The sequence below is a fragment of the Schistocerca piceifrons genome, chromosome 7 (genome assembly GCF_021461385.2).
Source record: "Schistocerca piceifrons isolate TAMUIC-IGC-003096 chromosome 7, iqSchPice1.1, whole genome shotgun sequence".
In the NCBI taxonomy this organism is placed as follows: domain Eukaryota; kingdom Metazoa; phylum Arthropoda; class Insecta; order Orthoptera; family Acrididae; genus Schistocerca; species Schistocerca piceifrons.
In genome coordinates this window covers 510,862,161-510,878,880 of record NC_060144.1, presented here as the reverse complement: position 1 = coordinate 510,878,880, position 16,720 = coordinate 510,862,161, and the positions used below count along the sequence as shown (strand labels likewise).

Below are 16,720 nucleotides of genomic sequence, written 5' to 3'. Positions count from 1 at the left end.
TCAACATCTGATGAGCGTAACAACAAATTTTTACTAAATTGAGATTTACTTGCAAGTGGGTAATCGTTGAACTTATTTCCAAGCCCTTTTCAATGCAAGTTATAAGAAACTTATTTTGCATGACTTACAAATACACTTCCATTTAATTAGAGGTATCCTTCAATGAATCAGTATATCCCAAAAATATTTTATTTCCTCTCCAGTACTTCAAGGGCTATTTTTTTTTTTATAAATGCGATAGTGGATAAATTTTATACGAAAAGGAAAGACGGCGTAAAACTTCACAGTATTTTTTTAACTATTGTTTCTTGTACTGACACTAATATTCAACTTGCTTTGTATGAATCCTCATAATGTCTGATATGCCAAGTATGCTCCATTATAATAAAAACTACTTAACAATATTCTATGTACATAACTATATATATTCTCTTATTTACACTCCACATTATAAGTAATACAACTTTAGCATAATTTTGTATTAAGTTAGTATAAATATATGGTTTCTAATACTTACAGTTATTAATTTTTTACATTGGTCTTTTATGAACAATATTTGTCTGTAATATGCATCCAGATATCTAGTTGCAAAAACAGATATTTGAACAATCTTTTATGAAGAAAAAAAGTGAGAAAATAAATTAGTACCATACATGTAACACAAACCACATCCTTCAGTCAAATCACTTTAACAATTACTCCAAGCTCCCTCAGAGTAATGCAGCAATCAACATGAGATTAACTAAAAAATCACCTCAAACTATACATCAAATTTTAACACATATCTGAGGAAAATAATTATTGCAAAAAAGGTTTTACTTAATTTCTCAGTTTATCATTTTTCAACGTCAAGTGAAATAATGAAGTTACACAGTGAGGAACAAAACGTAAACTTTTCAGTCTCCAAAGCCAAAAAACAATTTTGTTAGAGAGCAGTAATTTCTCGATAAATCACAATAAAACTTTATTATTTGGAAGAATCTCTATGAAAATTACAGTAACTGGAATAATATTCAGAAAAGTTTTTAAAGTATTTTAGATAGCTGAGAAGAAGTCAGTCCATTAGTGATGTCACAAGTTATTTTTAATAATTTCTATTTCATTCTTACATAGCACCTTTTCTAAGATTATTATTTAACAACTATTTTTTCTTTTCTTGTAAAGATATGCATTTATAATATTTTGTGTAGTTATATTTGAAAAATTTAAAAAAATAAATTTTAATGTTTTATCTGGTTTGGAATAAGAATCTTGAAAAATAGTAACTACACATAATTGGTGTTTTATTCTGAATTACTCAGCAGAAACTTACCTTCTATCTTTCTAATCTGCATGTATCCCTTCTAGCCTAAAAGATTTAATAGCACAAGCAATTAATTTTATTTCATGCGAGAGACAAAGCTCTTTAACTAGTCAAGTTCAATGAAAGAGCCATTCAAAATACTATTTTGTTATTATGACATTACAATTAATTTATTCTGCCTAAAATTTGTCAAAGATTCAACATTTTAATGGCTATTTTTGCAGTACTCTAACTGATTTCAAAATAAATGTATTTTTATACAGCTCTGAGTATGACTCAATTTAACAAATCTATTATTACTAAAATAAATCTTTTTTATGATAGCCACACCACATCAGAATATGATTACAGGAAATATTTAACATGTTCCACATTCCTGGGCTGGCATTCTTATTTATTTGTGTGTGTTCCTCAACTTGAATAACAAGTAAATTTAAATAGGCTGAGGAAGTAACCATTTAAGAAGATGGCATCACTTATGGAAGGCTTCTTGTATAAAAATTGCAATTGCTGAGAATAGTTATGACATATTAGTTCTGTTATCACACTTAAACAGTATTCAACACTGTTAATGCTTTTCACACTTCTCATTCACTTAGGATACTCACTCATATCACTCAACTGAAATATGCTCATGAAAATAAACATTAGCCATTGTCAAGGCCATAAATATCATCACAATTGTTATCAAGGGCACAAAAGTTTTGTGTTGCTGTCCATTAACACTCTCCTTGAATTTTCACATAATCATTCAGAACAGTTAGTGCATTATAGTCATTTGAGCAGGTAGAAAATGGCACAGAAAATGTCTCTGTTTCATTAATAGTAAATGAATAATGTTACTTATGGAATGAGGACAGTAGCTCTCCTGGTTTTCAATAAATAATGTAATTGCAACTGAAGTACTCTTTTCACTTGACAGTCTGCTCCATTGATTGTTATATGTTCTTAAAGTGCCTGTGGTGAAAATTACTCTCAAGAAATTAGGTCTTGCTTACAAGTACTCCCAGAAGAAATCTTAATTATGATTAGATTACTGTGCTGTGTGGTATACACTTAAATTCATTAAATATATTGTTAATGCAAACAGCTTGTGTTAAATCTCAGTACTAGGACATAAAATGAAACTTCAAAAAATATTACATAAAACGGTTCTCACGGTTTACGCATACTGTAAATAAAAAATTATAGTGGACAACACCCTAGGTGACAAGAATGTGCAGACATTGGAACCTGCAACTTCTATTTTAATTGTGTCAAAATATTACTTGAAGTTATATTTCTCATGTTCATAACAATCTTACTTATGGAAACCAGTATTTGAACATTTTTCCAGTTTTGTATTTAAAATAATAATGGAAACAGTAAAACCCATAGTGTTGCACAATGCTTTCATCATACCTTGCTAAGCAGTGTTATGCAACAACTCTGAATACTAAGGCACAATATATGTGATTGATATGAAGATGATGATAAATATATACACTTGGTGCAGAGTTAGACAATATGACAAGCTCTAATGAATAAAATGTAGTTATCTTAATAACAGGAATCATTATGGTTATTACAGTCCATATGCATATAAGAGTAAAACTGTGGTATAAATTGGAAACAGTGATGTTGCAAAGAGGACTTTCAGTCTCTAGATTACATGATAACTTCAGAAATCAGGAAAGAGCAATACAGTAAAGTCAGAGACAGAACAATAAACTATAAGTTTCAGCCAATTAATAACAATGTATAATGAGAAACTAGCAGCAATTATACTAAAATATAAACTTCAACTTACTTGATGAATCATTACAAATGGCAGAAATAAAATTAACCAGCTGAGGTGTGAAAGGTGTGGCAAGAGGAAGTCACATACCAAGAGCAATGAATGTAATTAGTATCTACTGTAGGGCTAAGTATTACCCACAAGAATTACTATTTACTACATAATCGCCATTTGTTTAAGTCCGTTTATAGTATTCAGTTGGAAGAATTATTGGAAATTACTACTCTGGGGACAGTGTCTTACAAGCATATCATTTGAATGATGATACCTCAGCCTGGAACTTCCAACAGATATAACAGCATTCTTCTTTAACAATCTTATGATCTCTGGGTCAAAAAATAATTGAAGAAGAAGAATAACAACAAAATTGATCAAAGTAGGCCTAGGTGGTACACATTTTCACCAGAATATAAGGTGTTTTGCTGAAGTCTTTCCTTGCTTACTAATTCTATAGTATGAAAGGAAGAGAGAGACCAGCACTTCATGTCTCTGGAGTAAGTATTGATATTTAAGGAATAACTATATAAACACAAATTCAGTTCTAGGCTAGAAATTTGTAATGGTAGTAAAGATAATAAAACGTGGAAATTAAAGGGAAAAATATATGGATATCTTGCAGCATAATGCAACAGGTATAAAATAACATGCTGCAGAGAAACAGGAAAAATGAGTACCAGGGTACAGGATTACTATGAACAAAAAACATAACTTGAAAAACATTGGAAAAAATAAAATTCTAGCCCACTTGATGTCAAATCTATAACATGAGATAAAGTGTTGGTGCTTTCATGTGGACAAAACAGAAAGCCTTACTGTTGTACAACTCATTAATTATTACAGGATAGGCAAAAAGAGAGAATTTCTTGTGTCTAGTGTGTGGTGCAGAAACCATGGAAGAGTAGTACCGAGTTGTTACTTAAGCTATTTCTTGTAGACTGTTACATATAAAATAATGAGTAATTTTTCTTACATTTATAGTGTTAATTTACATTTCAGCATGTACATACAAAATGTATATTTACCTTATTTTAACTTGAAATTCCTTTATAACAGCACTTTTGTACTCATTTTGGCTTCTTTGTATGATACTCAGTCCCACACTGTTATACGAATACAATGGATAGTCACAAATTAATCTGCACAAATGGTAGTTCAATATCTCACAAGTAATTATCATTTGCTGTAACTTAAAACATATATACATTTTGTATTAATGACACTTGACAAGTTCTGCAAGTTTGCAGCGATAAGGATAAGGGCCAGTTGTTAATGTGACACTACGTTTGAAAAATTAACACAGAGAGTAGCTTGTAAGTTCACCATTGCTGAGTATTTGCTTCATTAGGAGCAGACTGTATATCACAAATAAATTTCATTTGCAATCTCAGGAGAACCAAATAGGAAGAAAACAGGCACACGAGAGTTGTCATCCTCTCAGCTGGTCGAAGGGGCACTCGGTGCAGGCGGCGTGGGCACGAGGTGTGGTGTGCGGCTGCTGATGGGAGGTACGATAGGGCTCGGGGGCCACGGGTTGGGCACACTGCGCGAGTGTGGTAGTGACAGCGGTGCCGGCCCCAGTAGGAGGGGGGTGGCCGGGGCAGCCGCGGGCTGCGCCGAGAGTGCGGACTCGGGGTGGAGGAAGTTGCGTCGTTGTTCCTGCCGTTCAGAGTGCTGTGTGAGGCACCGGGCTAGAGTCTCGGGCAGCGATTCCAACTGCTCCTGGATAGCTGTCAGTTTGTCCTCCAAATTGGACAAACGCTCCTCCAGTGCATCTTGCCTTCCACTCATATCCGATACAATCTCGTAGACAGTGTTTTGTGTCTGTAACACAATATATGACAAACCATGTACAAACCTTAAGCACAAATAACGTGTTTAAAATACTGTTACAATTAAAAATCTCTTACTCATAAGGAGGGGCAGGTTAAGATCACTGTAATTTAATTAGATTGCAGAATCTTTCAGTGACTGAAAGGCACACTGATACTAATTATAAGCAAAGTTTCTGTATAAATATGTACGTTATTCTACCAGAAATGAGATAAAAACGGGAGTTCCACGTCAATTGCCTTACTGCCTTACATTTTCTCTTCTAATTTCCAAACTCTACAGGTGCATATGAAGGGATGTTTTGTTCCCACAGCTTGCAATATACTAGCAATACACACACACACACACACACACACACACACACACACACACACACACATATATATATATAATAGAGGGAAACATTCCACGTGGGAAAAATTTATCAAAAAACAAAGATGATGTGACTTACCATACGAAAGTGCTGGCAGGTCGATAGAAACACAAACAGACACATACGTACACACAAAATTCCAGCTTTCGCAACAAACTGTTGCCTCATCAGGAAAGAGGGAAGGAGAGGGAAAGACGAAAGGAAGTGGGTTTTAAGGGAGAGGGTAAGGAGTCATTCCAATCCCGGGAGCGGAAAGACTTACCTTAGGGGGAAAAAAGGATGGGTATACACACACACACACACACACACACACACACACACACACACACACACACACGAGTGTATACCCGTCCTTTTTTCCCCCTAAGGTAAGTCTTTCCGCTCCCGGGATTGGAATGGCTCCTTACCCTCTTCCTTAAAACCCACTTCCTTTCGTCTTTCCCTCTCCTTCCCTCTTTCCTGATGAGGCAACAGTTTGTTGCGAAAGCTTGAATTTTGTGTGTATGTATGTGTCTGTTTGTGTTTCTATCGACCTGCCAGCGCTTTCGTATGGTAAGTCACATCATCTTTGTTTTTAAATATATTTTTCCCGCGTGGAATGTTTCCCTCTATATATATATATATATATATATATATATATATATGTGTGTGTGTGTGTGTGTGTGTGTGTGTGTGTGTGTTTGGAACTTATATGTGCTCGACAGTGAGGTTATCAGCAACCTTACACTCATTCAAACAAACAATGTAAAATAGTAAAAGTAGCTATATATGAGATCAATACACAAGTAAAATGACAAAGGAGGTAAAAGAAAGGCACTGGAAAATGTAACAGGCTGACCACAGAAGAAACATACGTGAGCCAGTTACCCTGTTAACACATTAAAACCATCTTCCTACATGCTTGGGAAAAATATTGGACAATTCACAAAATTTTAAAACTCTAAACACATTCGTTTGAACATTACTTAAAATAGAGGGCAGATCCATCACAAAATCTGCTGCAACCCACTGGTAAGAAAATAAAATCCAGTTCAATAAAATGTGGCACACTGTAATCTGTACGCCACAAGCACCACACATTGAAGAGTCCTCTCACCGGAACAAGAAGCCACGTGTCATAGGGTTGTGGCCTACTCAGAGAAGTAAGGAGGGCCTCATCCCATTGACATGGCTGGAAGGAGGTACACTGCGGCCACATTGTGGGATTCACTAGACAAAGTTTGCGTCTGTCACTTCCAGCCACTCATCCTCCCACTGACACCAGACTTCGGATCTCAACAGCAAGACTATAGCAAGCAGGGCAGTGGCACACTGGAATAAATGAGGATTATGACATGCCTCCTTGGCTGCTAGATCCACCCTTTCGTTCCGCACAATACACATGTTTTCTGGAACTCAACAGAAAGATACCTTCTTTCCCAGCCATCATTATTGGAGGAGGACATTCGGGATGTTCTGGACTACTTTGTCTGCTGGGTACAAACACCGTATAGAGTGCAGGACACTCAGAGAACTGGAATGGACTAGAAATTTGGCATTGGAACATTTCATTTGCTCCAGTGCCCGCAAGATCACATATAATTCTGCATCGAAGACAGTAAAGTCTTCAGGTAATTGGACATTGAGGACACAATCCAGTAAAACAATAAAGCAAGCAACTGTGGCACCCTGTTTGGACCCATCCATAGAGACAGCTATATAGTAGTTGTGCTCAGACAAAATGTCAGTAAAATCACATTAAAAACAGGAGGAAAATCACTCTAGGCCTCCACAGTAACTAGGGAAGCAGATAGTTAAAACTCTGAATTTGAGGTTGTGCTTCTCCACACCAAGTGACTCCAGCACCAGTGCACACAGATCCCAAATGGCATTGTGGCTTGTGGACAAATGGTTCAAATGGCTCTGAGCACTATGGGACTTAACTGCTGTGGTCATCAGTCCCCTAGAACTTAGAACTACTTAAACCTAACTAACCTAAGGACATCACACACTTCCACGCCCGAGGCAGGATTCGAACCTGCGATCATAGCGGTCGTGCGGTTCCAGACTGTAGCGCCTAGAACCGCTTGGCCACTCCGGCCGGCACTTGTGGACAGTTGAGGCATTTCAGAGGTGGATGAGTAACAGTACGATATGTGGGCGAATTCGGAGCTGCAAGGAACTTGCACGCCTGACACAAAATGAGGAGCTGCCAGATGGTGAGTGGTGGTTCCCCAGCCTCAGCACAGAGACTAGCCATGGGATTGTTTCTATAGGCAGCTGAATCCCCTGATGGTGGAGTGTCAATGATCTTCAAATAAGAAGCTGATCCATACACTGTGCACCCATAGTCGAGCCAAAAATGCATGAAAGTCCTATTAAACTTGAGCAGACACACCCCGTCTGCTCCCTAAGACCTGTGGCTAAAGCATTTTATGATGTTCAGTACTTTGAGAGTTCTGACTTTCAGGTCTCTCAGACAAGGCAACTGCAACAATTTGGAGAAAAAATGAGGCCCAGAAACTCTACTGTGACTCTAAAATGTAGGATGGTGTCCCACATATCAAAGTCAGGTAGATGAAAAATATGACAAGATCGATTAAAATGTGTGCGCATGCCCCCCCCCCCCCCCCCCCACACACACACACACTTACCTGTAGAAAACTGAAAACCCGTCTTTGCAGCCCACTCCTCTAACCTTACAACACTGCCCTGAGGGACACCATTCTCCCACTCCAAACTATATGACAGCATGTCACCAACTCAGACCCTAAAATAACTGCTGAGACAGGAAAGACCTTATGAAGATGGGGAGGCAGCCAAGAAAGCCCCACTGATAGAGTTGTGTGAGAATACTATGTCTCAAAGTAATCGTAGCCTTAACAATATTGAAGAATATGCTGGCACAGTCCTGCCTGCTGAATAGCTGCCTCTAGCAGGGTTAGATTGTTGACAGTGGTCTGAAATCTCCAGAATCCACACTGAGAGCAGCTAACGAGTTGCCTGGTTTCTAACAATCAGACCACATGACACTTAACAATTCACTCTAGAGTCTTCCCTATACAGCTCGATAAGGTGATACTCATTTAGCTACTGCGATTCTGTCAGCCATAGAAAATTAAAAGATTCAAGGAGGTTTCCTTCTATGTTGGTGGAAAATGTCAAAGCACACGATACCTGATATGGTTGTGACTGGATGCAATGTTGTGTGCCTCAGACAGGCCTGATTCCAGCTCCCATGTGGAGAAAGGGGAATTGTAGGATTCAGAGCATTTGGATCCCTATTTTAACTGGCCCCTCTTGAAAGTCACACAGTAGCAGCGACACGTCATATCCTGGCTGGAATGCACAGTAGTTTTTGCAAAAGTATCTTCCTGTGTCTGAGCGATGTCTCTGGGCGTCATTTGGAGATATCCCTGTTTCAACCCTGCTGCTGTTGGTAAACAGACTGGTAATCCTCTAGATGGCTTCCCATACCTTTGTAGGGCAAGTGGAACTGTTGATGGAGTTGAGAAACTCTTGGCATGACCTCTTTTTGCTCTCCTTAATTATGCTTCAAGCCTCGGCTTTCGCGAGTCGAAAGGCTCTGAGGTGGTCTGCTATTGGGCAACATTTAAACTGGTGAAGTGCCACATGCCTATCCTGGATTGCTGAATGGCACTCAGCAGTCCATGAGGCAAAGACTGCCTCCTAGGACAGTTGACAGACTTGGGGACGGGTAAGTCAGCAGCATATTGCATCACTCGTGTCATGTGGTCCACCCAACCCTGGATGATGTTGCATTGATTGAACACAGCCAGCTGGCTGAACATTCTGTTAGTGCTACTGACCATACTTTGGGTAGTGCTCTATCCAGTAGGTGAAGGCGCAGTGGGAACTGGTCACTGGAATGAAGATGATCAATGACTCACTGAACACAGTCTGTGAGGGCTGGAGAGCAGAAAGAGAGGTCAATGGCTGAGAATGTCCCAGGAGCAGTGCAGAAATGAGTGTGACTACAGGTGTTGAAGATGTACAGCTCGTGAGATGTCATGAGGCTCTCCAAAACCTGACCTCAAGGGCAAGTAGAGGTCGAGCCCCACAAGACATGATGGGCATTGAAGTCTCCCAAGAGGAGAAATGGTCAGGGGAGTGGTTCTATAAGTTCTGTGAGTGTCTTAGAGTCTACTGCATCTTGCAGAGGTAAATACAGCAAACAAACAGTGACTTTCTGACACACATTAATTTTAGCTGCAACTGCTTACAGATCAGTAGCCAGGGAGAGGGCAGAGGAGGGGTGCGCATCAGTGACAAACACAGTGACCCCTCCCTTGGTTCTTTCCCCCAGTAGGTAATCCATGCGGTATAGGGTATAGCCCCGTAGCACAGGGACATCAGTATCTTTAAAATGTGTTTCTTGTAAACACAAGCACAAGGGACATGCCTGTGCTAGGAGTTTCAGTTCCTCCACATGAGTGCTGAGCCCATTCATGTTCCACTGTAGTAAGGGAATCATTGCACTGGGGGCTGCCTGGATCTGAGGCATCTAGCTCCATGATTTCCTCCTCATCCTTGAGACATGTCAGAATGATGTCTGATGGTGCCTGGCACAGCTTTTGACTCGAACGTCATGATCCTTTCCCTGCACCCTGTCCATTTGAGGATAAGGGGGAAATCGGGCATCGAGAGACACACTGCTTTTTGTCCCTCTTCTTGATGCTCACTGCAGAACTGTTGCTAGCATTTTCTGTAAATGCTTGGATTGCTTTATCCTTAAGCACTTTGCTTTGGCATGTACACATGCAAGTACAGTTGCTGGTGGTGGATAGTTGTACACTGGACGTCGTCTGCATCACAGCATTGACCTCAGGAAGAGAGTTTTGCACCACAGAAGCACAAAAAGTGGTGAAGACAGGGTGTTCCATCACCTTATATTACATTTTGGCTTCTGCATAGTGGATCCTCTTGGTCACTTTCAGTTCCTGAAGTTTTTATTCCTCTGCAAAAGCAGGGCAGTCTTGGCTCCAGACTAGGTGTCTCCAGGAGCAGTTAACACAGACTGCTGGAGATGGACAGTCATTCCCAGCTTCATGGATTGCCTTTTCATGTTTCCCTCAGGTTGCTTCACCCCCACAACTCAGCTTTGTGTGACCAATATTCTGGCACTTGTAGGACCGCATAGGATTAGGTAGAACCGCATAGGATTAGGTATGTAAGATCCCCGTTCCCTGCGACACGTAAGACACGTAACATTTCACTGCCATGCTGCAGAGTGGTCACTGAAGAATGCTGCCCAGAGCTTATCATGACTGGCGGTGCTTACCAGCCCCCAGCTCAGGAACCTGGGGTTGCCAAGCCCATATTCAGCAAATGAATTCTGAGTCCCTGAGGGAATTTATGTTGGCCATAACATAGCTTTTGTGCTGGGTGATGAGTGTACCTGTTTTATTTGCCACAGTTAACAGTGGGGACTTTCACATTTGAGTCTTTCTTCTTCCGCTTATGCGTGTACCCTGTGGTTGCACAGGGTCGGCATGGTTAGGAATGGATTTGGCAATGTTAATGTGAAGGGGTGGCCGGACACCCTTCCTGCCGCCACCCCATACCCTGTGGGATGGAATTGTACCCCAGCTATCTGCATCTAGTGTAATCCATGGAACAGTGCGAATGTGTTCAGATTTCTGTGAGCTGTATATCTGAGGCGGGACATGGGGACCTAGGGGGATGTGGAAAACTGCCTAGAAACCACATCCAGGCTGGCCGGCACACCAGCCCTCGTCATTAATCCAGTGGGCAGATTTGATCTGGGGCCGGTGCACCTACACGAGTCCAGGAAGCAGTGCATTAGCACTCACGGCTAAGCTGGCGGGTGAATTTCACATTTGAGTGTCTTACTTATATTCACTGCACAGTATAATGCTTTGTCAGTCCTCTTCTTAATCTTTTTCTGTACATAATCAAACAATTTTACAAATATTCTACAGTTTATAATTGTAACAACTTCAGTAGTAGCAACATATTTTGCTACCTGAGTAGATACCTGAATGTTACCACTTTACAGCATACAAACACGAAACAAAAGTTGTGCTTTTGTCATCAATAAAATAATAAAATTTATATTATATTTAAAATATCAGTATCAATAGCAACTGTAAAAGGCACAAACAGACAACAAATTGGCCATTAAAAAATCGTCTGTAGTGGTGTAGTACTTATTAAGAAAGTAGAGTTTAAGAATTGCTTTGAAATATGTAATATTTTGTTTTGTTTTAATATTGACATGAGCACTGCTGCTTGCAGTTGGTGTACAAGTTAACACCACTGGATGGAATACTGTGGGTCACTCATTCAGATTTATTAACCAGAAATTATTTGTTATTTATTTTTATCATTTCCAGAAGATTCTCAAATGCTGTAATGTTTGCATATTCTGGAATATTTGACGTTTGTATAAACAGCAGCACTCTCCATCCAGGAGACAGTTCTGTTCTGGCTGTAATCAGATGTTCATAATATATGTACTTTCAGTGTTTTGTCCACTGTGGGCTCATTGTCATCATTGAGGCACTTACCTTCCAGGTCAATATCCCCAGTCAGGGCCCGTGAGTTTAGACGCCACCCAACCTGGATTCACAGACTTCTTTACTGCCACTAAAACCAACTTTGCCTCTGCTATTTGGTCAGAAGCCTCCATGTTCCCCTGGAGACACCCCACAATCCTGGAGTGACTCATGTGACTTCCACCGAGCTTTGTCCCACCCTACACTTCTGCAGGGGTACCTATGGGCATCGGTTCACCATAACTCCCAATGGCAGGTCATATGGACCCCACATCACCTGCATTTCTCTCCCTCAGTGGTTGCTGCAGGGAGGAAGTGAATGTGGTGGCACCAGTCAAAGTCGCTATGGAAACTGAACAGCTTGAGCAACATTACTGTCGACCATCATGTCACCACTACCCAGATGGCACTTATCGGGAGTACCTGTATTTCAAATGGCCCACAACAATTCTAAGTTAGATGTAAGGCAATCAATGAAGTATGCACCGATCAGCATATTGGTTTGGTTTACACTGTTAATGCTGTGGACCCTAGTTGTCATTGGCAGAACTCTAATACTATGCAAACTGTATTTTGATTGTAATGCTTACTTAAAGTAGTTTACACTGGTCTGGAAGTGTTCTCTAACAGATCTCAAACTGAAAAATAAAGGGGGGCAAGTCTCATCTATTTTTGGTTGTAACTCGCCCTTAGAAAATTTTGTGAGTAAATATACTGGCATGCAAAGTAAGAATCCCAAGGTATCTGAAGAGACCTCTGCAGGATGTTTGGTTGTCAACTTTGCATAGTATTCCTACTGCACCCTGCAGGAGATTTCTTCTTTTTCTCCCTCTCCTTCTCCTCCTCCTCCTCCTCCTTCTTCTGCTGCTGCTGCTTCTTCTAGTCTCTTTAAATAATTTGTTTGTTGTGGTCTTCAGTCCAGAGACTGGTTTGATGCAGCTCTCCATGCTCTCTATCCTGTGCAAGCTTCTTCATCTCCCAGTACCTACTGAATCTGTTTAGTGTATTCATCTCTTGGTCTCCCTCTACGATTTTTACCCTCCACGCTGCCCCCCAATACTAAATTGGTGATCCCTTGATGCCTCAGATTATGCCCTACCAACCGATCCCTTCTTCTAGTCAAGTTGTGCCACATATTTCTCTTCTCTCCAATTCTATTCAATACCTCCTCATTAGTTATGTGATCTACCCATCTAATCTTCAGCATTCTTCTGTAGCACCACATTTCAAAAGCTTCTATTCTCTTCTTGTCCAAACTATTTATCATCCATGTTTCACTTCCATACATGGCTACACTTCATACAAATATTACCAGAAACGACTTCCTGACACTTAAATCTATACTCGATGTTAACAAATTTCTCTTCTTCAGAAACGCTTTCCTTGCCATTACCAGTCTACATTTTATATCCTCTCTACTTCGACCATCATCAGTTATGTTTCTCACCAAATAACAAAACTTATCTACTACTTTCAGTTTCTCATTTCCTTATCTATTTCCCTCAGCATCACCTGTTTAATTCAACTACATTCCATTAGTGTCCTCATTTTGCTTTTGTTGAAGTTTTTCTTATATCCTCCTTTCAAGACACTGTCCATTCTGTTCAACTGCTCTTCCAGGTCCTTTGCTGTCTCTGATAGAATTACAATATCATCTGTAAACCTCAAAGTTTTTATTTCTTCTCCATGGATTTTAATTCCTACTCCAATTTTTTCTTTTGTTTCCTTTACTGCTTGCTCAATATACAGATTGAATAACGTCAGGGATAGTCTACAACCCTGTCTCACTCCCTTCCCAACCACTGCTTCCCTTTCATGCCCCTCGACTCTTATAACTGCTGTCTGCTTTCTGTACAAATTGTAAATAGCCTTTCACTCCCTGTATTTTACCCCTGCCACCTTCAGAATTTGAAAGAGAGTATTCCAGTCAACATTGTCAAAAGCTTTCTCTAAGTCTACGAATGCTAGAAACATAGGCTTGCCATTCCTTGATCTATTTTCTAAGATAAATCGTAGGGTGAATATTGCCTCACATGTTCCAACATTTCTACGGGATCCAATCTGATCTTCCCCGAAGGTGACTTCTACCAGTTTTTCCATTCATCTGTAAAGAATTTGTGTTAGTAATTTGCATCTGTGGCTTATTAAACTGATAGTTCGGTAATTTTCACATCTGTCAACACCTGTTTTCTTTGAGATTGGAATTATTATATTCTTCTTGAAGTCTGAGGGAATTTCGCCTGTCTCATACATCTTGCTCACTAGATGGTAGAGTTTTGTTAGGCCTGGCTCTCCCAAGGCTGTCAGCACTTCTAATGGAATGTTGTCTACTTTCGGGGCCTTGTTTCAACTTAGGTCTTTCAGTGCTCTGTCAAACTATTCACGCAGTATTATATCTCCTATTTCATCTTCATCTACATTCTCTTCCATTTCTATAATATTGTCCTCAAGAATATCGCCCTTGTATAAACCCTCTATATACTCCTTCCACCTTTCTGCTTTCCCTTCTTTGCTTATTACTTGATTTCCATATGAGCTCTCAATACTCATGCAAGTCGTTCTCTTATCTCCAAAGATCTCTTTAATTTTCCTGCAGGCAGTATCTATCTTACCCCTAGTGATATGCACTTCTACATCCTTACATTTGTCTTTGCTTAGCCATTTTGCTTTTCCTGTCGATCTCATTTTTGAGACGTTTGTATTCTTTTTTGCCTGCTTCATTTAGTGCATTTTTGTATTTTCTTCTTTCATCAATTAAATTCAATATCTCTTCTGTTACTCAAGGATTTCTATTAGCCCTCGTCTTTTTACCTACTTGATCCTCTGCTACCTTCACTATTTCGTCTCTCAAAGCTACCCATTCTTCTTTTACTGTATTTCTTTCCCCCAGTCTTGTCAATCGTTCCATAATGCTCTCCCTGAAGCTCTCTACAACCCCTGGTTCTTTCAGTTTATTCAGGTCCCATCTCCTCAGTATACCACCTTCTTGTAGTTTCTTCAGTTTTAATCTACAGTTTATAATAATAGATTGTGGTCAGAGTCCACATCTGCCCCTGGAAATGTCTTACAATTTAAAACCTGGTTCCTGAATCTCTGTCTTACCATTATATAATCTATCTGATACCTTCCAGTATCTCCAGGCTTCTTCCATGTAAACTACCTTCTTTGATGATTCTTGAACCAAGTGTCAGCTATGATTAAGTTATGCTCTGTGCAAAATTCTACAAGGTGGCTTCCTCTTTCATTCCTTACTCCCATTCCATATTCCCCTACTACTTTTCCTTCTCTTCCTTTTCCTACTATCAAATTCCAGTCCCTCGTGACTATTAAATTTTCATCTCCCTTCACTATCTGAATAATTTATTTTATCTCATCATACATTTCTTCAATCTCTTCATCATCTGTGGAGCTAGTTGGCATATAATGTTCAAACATTAAGAATTACCTTGAAGAAAACAGTCTATTGACACACAGTCAGCATGGGTTTAGAAAACATCATTTGTGTGAAACAGAACTAGCTCTTTATTCACATGAAGTGGTGAGTGCTATTGACAAGGGGTTTCAGATATATTTCTACATTTCTGGATTTCCGGAAGGATTTTGACACTTACCACACAAGCAGCTCGTAGTGAAATTGCACACTTATGGAATATCGTCTCAGTTATGTGACTGGATTTGTGATTTTCTGTCAGAGAGGTCACAATTCGTAGTAATTGACGGAAAGTCATCGAGCAAAACAGAAGTGATTTCTGGTGTTTGGCAAGGTAGTGTTATAGCCCCTCTGCTGTTCCTTATCTACATAAACAATTTTGGAGACAATCTGAGCAGCCATTTTCATTTGTTTGCAAATGACGCTGTTGTTTATTGACTAATAAAGTCAACGGAAGATCAAAGCAAATTGAAAAACGATTTAGAAAAGATGTCTGAATGGTGCAAAAATTGGCAGTTGACGCTAATAACAAAAAGTGTGAGGTAATCCACATGAGTGCTAAAAGGAATTCGTTAAACTTTGGTTAGATGATAAATCAGTCTAATCTAAAAGCTTTAAATTCAGCTAAATATCTAGGTATTACAATTATGAACAATTTAAATTGGAAGAAACAGATAGAAAATGTTGTGGGGAAGGGTAACCAAAGACTGTGTTTTAGTGGCAGGACACTTAGAAAATGTAACAGACCTACTAAGAAGACTGTCTACACTATGCTTGTCCGTCCTCTTTTAGAATACTGCTGCACAGTGTGGGGTCCTTACCAGATAGGACTAACGGAGTACATCAGAAAAGTTCAAAGAAAGGCAGCACGTTTTGCATTATTGTGAAATATGGGAGAGAGTGTCACAGAAATGATACAGGATTTGGGCTGGAAATCATTAAAAGAAAGGCGTTTTTTGTTTCAATGGAATCTTCTCACAAAATTCCAATTACCAACTTTCTCCTCCAAATGCAGAAATATTTTGTTGACACCGACCTACATAGGGAGGAACGATCACCACGATAAAATAAGGGAAATCAGAGCTCGTACAGAAAGATACAGGTGTTCCTTCTTTCCGCGCACTATATGAGATTGGAATAATAGAGAATTGTGAAGGTGGTTTGATGGAACTCTCTGCCAGGCACTTGAATGTGATTTGCAGAGTACCCATGTAGATGTAGGTAAACTTGTACTACTGTGGTAGGTGTGGGCTTCGTGTCTGTCTTGGCTACTATAATGCATTCACTATGCTGTTCATAGTAGCTTACCTGTGCTCTCTTTTTTTTTATTAAACCTACTCCTGAATTGCCCCTATTCATTATTAAACCTACTCGTGCATTACCCCTATTTGATTTTGTATTTATAATCCTGTATTCTCCAAACCAGAAGTCTTCTTCCTCCTACTACTGAACTTCACTAATTCCCACTAAATGTAACTTTAACCTATCC

The 16,720-nt window shown here is 39.5% G+C and overlaps 1 protein-coding gene across 1 annotated transcript in view; it reads right to left on the bottom strand.

The window, feature by feature from the left end:
* Positions 1-4,228: 4,228 nt before the first annotated feature.
* LOC124709053 (small conductance calcium-activated potassium channel protein) overlaps positions 4,229-16,720 on the bottom strand; it is a 256,373-nt gene continuing 243,881 nt past the window's right edge. Inside the window, exon 8 of the mRNA XM_047240699.1 lies at positions 4,229-4,901. Within this exon, the coding sequence (XP_047096655.1) occupies positions 4,515-4,901 (387 nt within the window). The 3' untranslated portion in view covers positions 4,229-4,514. The remainder of the gene's footprint in view (positions 4,902-16,720) is intronic.